General features: G+C 35.9%; 1 protein-coding gene across 1 annotated transcript; it reads left to right on the top strand.

Moving 5' to 3' along the window:
* Window positions 1-9,290: 9,290 nt before the first annotated feature.
* On the top strand, window positions 9,291-9,819 carry LOC132430699 (ubiquitin-ribosomal protein eS31 fusion protein-like). The gene has a single exon (XM_060019948.1). It carries the CDS (start codon window positions 9,316-9,318, stop codon window positions 9,781-9,783), a length of 468 nt encoding a protein of 155 aa, XP_059875931.1. The 5' UTR covers window positions 9,291-9,315; the 3' UTR covers window positions 9,784-9,819.
* Window positions 9,820-11,818: the final 1,999 nt, after the last annotated feature.

Below are 11,818 nucleotides of genomic sequence, written 5' to 3'. Positions count from 1 at the left end.
GGAACTCACTTTGTTTAGTCAATAAAAGTGATTGGACCTGGTTATCTTTCCTGCCTCTTTCATTAGCCCAGGAGACAGTTGGAGGTTATAATTTAAGCTGTTTCTAAAACAAGATAAAAGAACCTCTTTCTGAGTATTAATATTTTAACAGCCAGTTGATAAACCTAGCTATCTAAGTACATGTTTGAGAAAAGTAAAAGGAACATGGATGTTGGTCGAACCTTTTTTTTTTTTTTTTTTTACTCTTGATTAGTTTCAAACTGAAGCTTTTAGTCATGATCCTGGTTTGTCTGTGAGTCAGGAAAACACATCATAACCTGAAAAAATATATATGCTCCATACTGGCCCGGTGCTAGATGGTGCCTCTTCAAATTGCTATCTGTCCTTCAGACTCTTGCTACTTAAATTGTCATCCCCAGACCAGCAGAAAGAATCACCTGGAGCTTGTTAGAAAGGCAAGATCTAGGATCCTACTCAGACATAGTGAATCAGAATCTGCATTTTAACAAGATCCTGGGCTGATTCCAATGCATTTAAAATTTGAGAAGGCCTGCTTTATTTGTGTCTCTAACTTCAGTGCCTTTTCCTTCCATTTATTCTCCTCCAAACAACATCCCAGAGTCCCCTACTAACACCTTGGTAATGTTTAATACAATTTCTACTATAGTCCAATATATGCATTTCCCCTAAATGCATGATTTTCAAAATCATGCTAAAGTAACAGGGTTACTGTTACTAAAGTACCGGAAAAATAGTGTTGGGAGATCATTCAAATTTTAATCTACTTGGTAACCAGAGGCTCTAACCAAAACCATAATTGGTACCTCCAGAGATAACTTGGACAGCTAGGCAGGCACTGAGCATGTTTGGAGGCTGCTTCAAGGACATTAAAAATTCACACAAAACAATGAAGTAGAAATGCTGGCTTACAGGTGCAGAGCCAATGCAAATGCAAGTGGTGCTCTGGACAGGAGGATGAACAAACTACCAAAAGGGGAAAGCTGGTTAAAGTATGGGTTCAGCTTTCTGGAGAGGAATCCCCAGTGTAAGAGCTCATTTTCCATTGTCTTAAAATATAGCCAAAAGGACCCCTATCTGTGTAATATCCAAGCTAATGGATTTTTCTTTTCCTGCAGAAGTTTCTAAGTATTGCTACACCAGCTGTTTGCCTAGAATTGGTCACATATGAACCAACCTAACTTCACTTTTATGTTGACATAATTCCCATGTTTATAAATGACATCAAGATCATAGTCATTCTACAAACAGGTATTCTGACACTATCATAGTCTTTCCTATAAGAGGAAAAACAAAATATCGCCCTGAACTAATTCTCACTAAGGTGTTAAGGACTCATTCTAGATGTATGTGAAAAGACCAATATACAATATTCAGAAACAAATTTTAGTGACGAAATTTCAGATATTTTAGAGAAGATGTATTTTAAAAGCAGTTCTTCTCAAAATCCTTTAAGCTACACAACACAAGCAAACACTTATACCCTCCTGTCACCTTCCTTCCTTCCCTCCTTTATTCTTTTCTGCCTACTTTCCTTCAACTGTCATCCATGGAGCGACACTACATGCATGGCATTGTGTTGGATGCTATAGATAAAAGACCTAATGGGAAGACCATTTTTAAGAAAAGTATTTAGAGATCAAGGAGAAAAACCACAAAAATTGATCAAAAGGATTATTTTTTTATGAAATAAATATCTGTCCAGAAACATTAGAGGGAAACAAGTTATTTATCCTGAATAGATTACCAAGGGTTCACCTCATGAGCAACTACAAGTATTGGAAATACTATTTGATCAAGTAGGTTGTCCAGCAATTCTCAGGGATTCTGCAAAGAGAATAAAAAAGTGACTTAAAAACTGAGAAAAGGGGATTTGATTAGGTGTTTAAAGGACTATCCTAAAATGAGAGATAAAAAAATGTTGTAATGGGGCATAATGCTTGAAGTGTGGAAAGGCCAAAGCTGGCAAACTTAGAAGGAGGGTTATTACCCAACAAAAAATTTCATCCCATGTCTCCCAAATACATTTGATCTTGCTCTTCCAGGGCATTTGACAATAACTCACTCACGTGAAGGTGGGCAGTTATCATTTAGGCCATACAAAACTTATACGACAGTTTGGTCCACATGGGAATTCTGTCCTGATAAAGTAGAGGACAGCAATGCAATTCATTAGCACCTTAGTCCCTTGGTTGGTAGAACCTCCCCTTGTGTGTGACAGCAGCACTATTATCTTTATCATCACTGTCACCACCCCATCCATAGCAAACACATTACGGAATTCACTATGTGCCTGACATTCATTGCACTTGAGCTTAATTTGCATTCTCTGACCTAATCCTCACAAAGTAAGACTATCTCGTGCCAATGCTCACGTGGATTGGGAGGAAACTGTGCAAGTGAGATTATAATACCTCAAGTCTCACTAAAATCGGTTAGCTGAAATCCTGCTACCTTTAGGCATTCCAAATCCTGGCCTTTCGTCAAAGTTTCAGTTATGCAAGATGAAAAAGTCTGGAGATCTAACATACAGCAATGTGACTACAGTTAACAATACAGTACTGTATCATTGAAATTTGCTAAGAGGGTAGATCTTAAGTGTTCTTATCACCACAAAAAAAGAAGGGAGGGAGGGAGGGATGGAGGGAGGGGAGAAAGAAGGAAGAAATTGGTACCTATGTTGGGTGATGAATATGTTAATTAGCTTAATTGTGGTTATTTTACAACGTACATGTAAATCAAAGCATCAAATTGTAACACTCAAATATATATTTTTTATTTTGTCAATTATATCTCACTAAAGCTGGGAGTGGGAAGGGGAAAGTAAGTAATTCCTGTTAGCCATAGGCTTTATAAGGATGAATATCAATCCCTGACCTGAATTTCTCTCATACTGCCTTATAGTTAAGACTTTCTCTAAAGGGATTGGCAATGTGATTTCCTAAAAGATTTCCAGGTAGAGAAATTTCAGAATCTCTTTTAGTTTTCAATTCTATTCCTCCCTCTAGAGAAGTGGGAAGTTGTCCTAGCTATTTTGCCTCACAAATTTGATTCATTTAATAAATTCTACTCTACAAAAACAAACAAAAAAACCAATTCTGGACTTGCGTTAATCATTTTAAGTATTTTAAAACCAATCTTATATAGGTAGATTTAAGGATACTTCTACCTTAATTTTGAATATATCATAGATATGTAACAAATTTACAAACTTTTATTGCTGACAGAATAGTTTTGCATCTTTATGGGTGAACAGAAGGCTTTCCCTCAAGGCGTTAAACTTGGTTACCCTGCTAAAATTGTGGAAAATACATTATTTTAACTGTTCTAGAGTCACAGGACACAAGACATGCATATTCCTGCTAGAATCCCAAATTCAGGTTGCAGCTTCTCCATCATATGTCTTGTCTCTTTCACAACAAACAACCACTTCTCCTCCTTCATATTGGGCCCTAGGCAATCTAGCACTTCTATTACCTGGGCTATAAATGCCCTTTACATAATTCCAAAGCATTATATGTTTTCTAGATTGCCACTTCAATCTCTTCTGCCAAAATTGGGAAAATGTAGAAAGTGTATAGCTAACTAGCATATACACACACACAAACACATTTGTGTTCTTCATTTATGTGTGTGTATGTGTGTGTACACACAAAGTATATGTGTTTGTCTATGTGTGTTTGTGGTGTGTGTTTTATATGCATGTATATAATATAGTGAGGGAGAGAATGAGACTAAGAAAAAATCAGAATAAGAGAAAGCAATTTCTAAATTCTGTATCCAATATATTATTTAACTCTAACCCATATAATGTTCAATAGCTTTGCATTATAGTTACACATGATTTTAATATCTTAACTACGAAGATGAATATCTTTCTAGTTTCACTATCGATCCCTTTGTTTACCCCAACAAAAATTAACTATCCTTAAGTGTTACCCATAATTACACTAGTCATTTTTATTCAGTGGAAGTTCTAATATATCAATGGGTTACACATTGCATTTTTGTATTTAATGAACAATGTTTATTAGCTTTCAATTTTTTCCAGCTTATATGCTGCCTGAATATTTTAATTAAGTCTTGCCAATGATTTTTTTTTCACCTATTAAGACTACAGAGCTGAAAGAGATTAGGTAGATTCACAGACTTTCTAAAAGTATGAATTATAGGATAGGTATCAGTATCATGCTTTCTCTTACGAAAGAAGGTACATATCCTATGCAAATGCTCCTATAAAACATTAAAACACAAACATTAAAGTAAAAAAAATGAGCTTTGTAAGTTATACATTTTATTTTCTGTAATTTTTATAGCACACTTAATCTAGCAAATAATTCTTAAATAATGTTTGACTTCCTATTGTAGGTCATCGAGAGGATGTGACTGATGGTTTGACCCGGATGTGAGCTGGACCCCAGCAACTGGAAGCTCCTCACCCCCTCCTCTGTTTTTGGAATGTATGTTCTGCTTGCTTACTGCTCCCAGGAGCTGCCCCCAGGACGCATCCTTGAGCTAGTGATGTGGTGATGAAACTCTCTGGACTGGGTATGTGACTGAACCTGGTTAAGGCCTCAACATAAACTTTTAAGACTGTGGTGGGCTGGCGTGGAGATCTACTTGTCTTGCAGCCTCATAAGTTCTCTTGCTTGTTAAACCTGCCAGCCACCAATCTAGAGTGGTCTGTCTCCCTCTTTGGTCTCTCCCTGCCTTCTGTGTCCAGGGGCCATTTTCAGATCATACCTGGAAGCTCCTGAGGGGGTTGTGAAGTAACACTTTCAAAAAACCCAAGGTTTTCAGTAAGCCCTCAAATTACTGTTTTACAAATGTATTTAATTTAATCAACTTGGAAAATTTTCCAAAGGAATAAAATTCACTAATTTTGAGAAATAAAGCAGGACAAAATATACAGTTATATTTTCTCTAATCATTTGTAAATAAAGTATCAGGACAAGGCTGGGTCTTAATCTACCCATTTTTAATATGTTAGAGTTTTGATATAGAATAAAATGATTTACTTCCTTTCTGTTTTAATTTTTTTTCAAAGAAACATAGTTAAACAATAGGAAGAATTTAAGAGGTCAATTAATCCAACTTTTACCTCATGTTTAATGAATAACCTCTATAGCATCTCTTCAGGCAACAGATTCTGCTTGAAAATATTCAGTGAAAGAAAAATCACTTCTCTCTTGGATCTCTTGACTTGATAATTTTTGTAAGTTTTTTTTTAAAGAGCAGTATTCAAATTCTATGAAGACTACTCCAAGAACCCAGATCTTTCTCATAAATAGTGAGAGACAAAAATGTTTAAGTTATAGAGCTTAAGCTTGAGTAGCAATGTTTTCTAGCCATCTAAGTTAGAAAGACGTTGAATCTGATGGAGAGAGCTTGGTCTGGCTTGGTGATGAGTACCTGAACCCTGTAACTGTAACTGTATGTTACAGTAACCCTGTAACCCTGTAACTGTAACTGTATGTTACAGTTCTTTCATCTCTCAAACAGCCTTACTGTCATTTTGGGTTTATACAGACCAGACAAAAAATTTCTCATATCTTTTCTTAGATATTTAATCTCTATTTCCTTCAAAGCAGTGATCTGTACAACATGCAAACATCTTTCCTCCCATTCTCTAGTTCCAAAGCCTCAGTTCCTCAAATGCCATTTCAGCAAGAGACCACGTTTGTCTTTTCTTAGGTTCTCCTCCTTTCTCAGGCCCCTAGCCATGATGTTGTGATTATTCTGGGCACACGGACTCTTCCTTCTGTCCTCTTAACTCTTTCCATGACTTACTCCTTCCATAGGATAAATGATTGTCACATAGGATAAATGATCAGTTACATCAAATGGTAAACCTTCTTTGTCCTCCCTCAGGTCTGGTCTTTTCCTGAGCTGTGTCTCCTAACTCTGATGAAGAGAAATGTGTTCAGAAAGATTTATCCTGCCTTTCCTTAGAGTCTTTAGGCAAATAGTTTTGACTTCCTTTTATTTCTATGTTTTCTGTTTAAACTCCCCCAAAGAAAGAACCAGGTTGGTTCAAATAGTGAGCTGTCAGGAAAGCATGCCCTAATGAGGGAGATTCCTCATGTTACTACCTCATATGCCAGCCTCAAGACTGATCACTCTCGGCTCAGGGGTCCAGCCCTGGTCATAGCACCTGTAGCCCTCATGGTGAAGTTCATGTCATGGCTCACATGATGTGTATCATGTATCACATGCTCTGACTTATAAAGTTAATGAACCCCTCAGAATAAGGGAGAGGCCATGTAACTGGCCAGCGGTTTGTGTGGCTTATTGAATATAAACATAACCACCAATAAAACAAGACAAGGAACTATCAGGCAACTTGCACATGAATTGTTATATGTCATAAGAGTTTAGAGCAATAAGAATATATTGCTTATTAAAAAAATATTCTTAGGTGGAAAAAATGACAACACAGGAAAGAGCAGTAGGGTGCCAGCAAAGGCATGAAAGCAGGAATGAGCAAGACAAGTGTGGGTGGCTGGAGGGGTTTGGCTGGATTGATTAGTTACTATAAGGGATTACTAGGGCCCCAGGCATTCAGCTAATGGCTCTTATTCAAGCTTTAGTCGTCAACTAAAATGTACATCCTCACTCAGAATGGCCTTCTATGACTACCCATTCTAAAGGAGACTCATATGTTTTCCTTTATTATACCATTCTGTTTTTTTCCTTGATAGCATTTATCGAATATTGAAAATTATTGATTTATTTTTTGTACTTATTTGTTTGGCATAGTGGTTAAGTATGTTGCTCTGGAGAGTGGTTGCCTTGATTTGAATACTGATTCTGCCACTCACAAGCTTTGTGACTTTGAACAACCTTCTTTGTATCTTAGTTTCCTCATCCATATAGTGGAAATAAAAATACTGTTCCCCATTGGGTCATTTTGAAAGCAAAAAAGTGATATATACTTTAAAAATATTTTATATGTTTATACATTTTTTAATATTTTTGAAAAATATAAACCCAATGTCTAATATATTGCTTGGCACATAGTACACACTCAAAATTTGAATGTGCTTCAAGCTGGGAATTGCTTATAAGAACTACTGGGACCTGGATAAACAGAACTGACAGAACTTTAGCTAAATGAACTCAGAAAAAACAGAGAGAAGACTCAAATCACTAAAATCAGAAATGAAAGTGGAGAATTACTACCAATTATACAGAAAGAAAAAGGATTTTAAGCAAGTACTGTGAAAAATTTTATGCCAGCAAATTGGATAACTTACACTAAACAAATTCCTAGAAACAGAATCTATTTAGACTAAATCACAAAGAAATAGAATATCTGAATAGATCTACAACTAATAGGGAGATTGAATCAGTTATCATACATTTCCCGACAAAGAAAAGCCCTGGACCTGATGGTTTCACTGGTGAATTCTACCAAAAATTTAAAGAAGAATTAACACCAGTACTTCTCATACTTTTCCAAAAAATTGAAGAGGAAGAAATAGTTTTTAACTCATTCTTTGAGGCCAGCACTACCCTAATACCAAAACCAGACAAAGGTACTGGTAGAAAAGAAAATTATAGACCAATACTCCTTTTGAAATTTTATATAAAAATCCTCAACAAAGTACTAGCAAACTGAAATCAGCAGCATATTAAAAGAATGATACACCAAGTGGGATTTATTCCTGGAATGAAAGGATGATTCAATTTACAAAACTCAATCAATGTAATACACCATATTAACAGAATGAAGGGAAAAAAACCACAAGATAATCTCAACTGATACAAAGAATTTGACAAAATTCAACATCCTTTCATGATAAAAAAAAAAATCAACAAATTAGGAATAGAAAGAAATGACCTCATCATAATAAAAACCACATGTGAAAACCATGCAACAATCATCATCATATTCAATGATGAAAGACTGATAGCTTTTGCCCTAAGATTATGAATAAGGCAAGGATGCCCACTTTTGTCATTTCTATTCAAAAAAGTTCTGGAAGTTCCAGCCAGAGAGCCAAGAAAAAAAGTCATTCAAATCAGAAAGGAAGAAGTAAAATTACCTGTATTCACAGATGACATTATCATAAATGTAGAAAACTCTAAATATTCAGCAGAAAAAATGTTAAAGCTAATAAATGAATTCATCGAAGTAGGATACAAATACAGCACACAGAAACCAGCTGCATTTCTATATACTAACAATGAACAATTGAAAAGGAAATTAAGGAAATTCCATTTATAATGGCCTTGAAAAAACTTAAATATTTAGAAATTAACCAAGTAAGACTTTTACAATGAAAATTACAAAACACTGCTGAAAGTAATTAAAGAAGACATAAATAAAGGGAAAGAAATTCCATGTTCATGGATAGGAAGATTTAATATTAATACTACCCAAAGTGATGTCAATACTACGCAAAGTAATCTACAGATTCAATGCAATCCCTATAAAAATTCCCATAACATTTTTTACAGAAAAACTCATCCTAAAATTCATATGTAATCTCAAGGGACCAAGACCATTCTATGGGGAAAGGAAAGCCTTTTCAACAAATGGTGCTGGGAAAAGTTGATATCCACATACAAAAGAGTGAGTTAGACCCTTACTTAATACCATATACAAAAATTAACTTAAAATGGATCAAAGACTTAAATATAAGAGTTAAAATGATAAAACTCTTTGAAGAAAACATAGGACAAAATCTTTGCAGCATTGGATTTGGCAGTGATTTATTGGATATGACACTAAAGAGATAGGCAACAGAAGAAAAAATAGACAAATTGGACAACAAAACTTTAAAAATTTTGTGCATCAAATGGCACTATCAACAGAGTGCCAGGCAATCTGCAGAATGGAAGAAAATATTTGCAAATCATACACATGGTAAGGGATTAACATCCCTTATCATATATAGAGAGAACTCCTAAAGCTCAATAACAACAACAAAAAAAAACCCAATTCAAAAATGGATAAAAAACTTGAAGAAACATTTCTCCAGCGAAGATATACAAATGTCCAATAAACACATGAAAAGATGCTCAACATCACTACTCGTTAGAAAAATGAAATATCAAAGCTGCAGTGAAATACCATCTCAAACCCATTAGGATGGCTACTATATACTATATGAACAAACAGAAAATAACACATGTGAGCAAGGATGTGGTGAAATTAGAACCTCTGTGCACTGTTGGTGGAAATGTAAAATAGTATAGCCACGGTGGAAAAAGAACATGATTGTTCCTCGATGATTAAAAATAGAAATACAGCTTTTTGGATCCGCCATCTGCGGTGGCACCGCCGCCAATATGCAGATATTCGTGAAGACCCTGACGGGGAAGACCATCACTCTCGAGGTCAAACCCTCGGATACAATAGAAAATGTAAAGGCCAAGATCCAGGACAAGGAAGGAATTCCTCCTGACCACCAAAGACTGATCTTTGCTGGCAAGCAACGGGAAAATGGACGTACTCCGTCGGACTACAACATTCAAAAGGAGCCCACTCTTCATCTTGTGTTGAGACTTCGTGGTGGCGCTAAGAAAAGGAAGAAGTCTTACACCACTCCCAAGAAGAACAAGCATATGAGAAAGAAGGTTAAGCTGGCTGTCCTGAAATACTATAAGGCGGATGAGAATGGCAAAATCAGTCGCCTTTGTCAGGAGTGCCCTTCAGATGAATGTGGTGCTGGAGTTTTTATGGCCAGCCACTTTGACAGACATTATTGTGGCAAATGTTGTCTGACCTATTGTTTCAACAAACCAGAAGACAAGTGATTGTATATTGGTTAATAAAAGACATGAACTAATGAACTAAAAAAATAATAATAATAAAAAAGAAATACAATATATTAGCAATCCCACTTCTGGGTATATGCCCAAAAGAACTAACATCTGGGTCTCAAAGAGATATTTGTATACCCATGTTCATAGCAGCAATATTCATAATAGCCAAAATGTGGAAGCAAACCAAGTGTTCACCTACAGATGATGGGTAAGTGAAATATGGTGTATATATGTATGCAATGGAAGATTATTCAACCTCAAGAAGGAAGAAACTTCTGATGTATGCTACAGGATGGATGAATCTTGTGAACGTTTTGCCAAATGAAATAAACCAGCCACAAAAAGACAAGTATTTTTTGATTCCACTATTATGAGGCGCTTAGAATGATTAAAATCATAGCGACAGAAAGTACAATGGTAGTTTCCAGGGGCTGGGAGGAGAGGGGAATGGGGAGTTATTATTTACTAGGCATAGCGTTTCAGTTTTTCAGGATAAAATGTGTTCTGAAGATGGAAAGTGGTGACAGTAGCGCAACATTATTAATGTATTTAATATCACTGAAGTGTACACCTAAAAACGGTTAAGATGGTAAATTTTATATGTATTTTACCACACTAAAAGAAAACTGGAAAAAAATATGGTTGACCCTTGAACAACATGGATTTGAACTGCATGGATTCAATAGTAAATGTTTTTCAATTGTAAATACTACAGTATAACATGATCTGCGGTTGGTTGAATCTGTGGATGTGGAACTGTGTACATAGAGGAAACTCGGATACCAAAGGCTGGCTGTGAGTTTTATGAGGATTTTCAACTGCACAGAGGGTCGGCGTTCCTAACCCTTACGTTGTTCAGGAGTCAACTGTAGGTATTAAGTAACCCCAAGAGCAATAAGATATATCTAAATAACTAGGGAAAAAGAGACTACAGGGACCTGAATTTCACTCTGTTGAAATGAAATATGCAAATAACTTTTCTTTATGGCAAGGTACTGAAAATGCCACTATATTGAATGCTAGACAGAGTGTCATACTGAGAGCTGCTTCCAAGGACTAAGAGAGTGTGAGAGGAAGGTTAAATATACTAAAATCTTTGTTCCACTCAAATAGTAACACCAAACTCAGCTATTGCTGGGTAATATTTGTCCTAAGTGTTGATGAACAATGACACATTCGCTAGTAGAATATTAATATAATAGTTAAAATAGGGCTTCCCTGGTGGCACAGTGGTTGAGAGTCCGCCTGCCGATGCAGGGGACACCGGTTCGTGCCCTGGTCTGGGAGGATCCCACATGCCACGGAGTGGCTGGGCCCGTGAGCCACGGCCGCTGAGCCTGCGCGTCCGGAGCCTGTGCTCCGCAACGGGACAGGCCACAACAGTGAGAGGCCCGCGTAACGCAAAAAAAAAAAAAAAAAAAAAAAGTTAAAATAACAATACTTATTCTGTCCTCTGTCCACACACAAACTTAAAATTTTCTGACAGACTAGTTGCTCGCTTGCTCTCTTCTTCAAATTATAAATACTTAATATTTTAAGTTTAAAGTATCTGAGTTATATATATGATATATTACAGCTATATTACAATCACAGGCTCAATAGTATATTTTTAATTTAGAGGAACCAAAATAGTAAAAATGAGAGATTATAGAATTACTCTTAAAAATCATTAGTTCTTTGATGAATGAAGGTGGTAAAAAATGTAGTAGAGGTGTTAGGGGATTTGTTTTAATGGATAGAAAAGAGTTGTAATTTCTAAACAGATGGTGACGTGAACTTGAGTGTAATTTAAGAACTTAAAGTGTACTTTAATATGTTTTCAATAAATTTTAAACTGTTCTGAAAACATTCAGCTTACAGTATTCACTTATTTAGAATATTTTATAGACCGACCATAGAGGTACATATCAGTTCAAGCTTCCGCCAAAAGAGTACAGATATTTAAATTGTTTGTTTGAGAACTGATGAGACTTCATGGCTGGTGCAGTATGAGCAGAAATTATGTTTATTATTGACCAAGAAGGCC

Source organism: Delphinus delphis, chromosome 9 (genome assembly GCF_949987515.2).
Source record: "Delphinus delphis chromosome 9, mDelDel1.2, whole genome shotgun sequence".
In the NCBI taxonomy this organism is placed as follows: domain Eukaryota; kingdom Metazoa; phylum Chordata; class Mammalia; order Artiodactyla; family Delphinidae; genus Delphinus; species Delphinus delphis.
The sequence above is the reverse complement of the archived record's forward strand: the minus strand, read 5'-3'. Positions and strand labels throughout refer to the sequence as shown.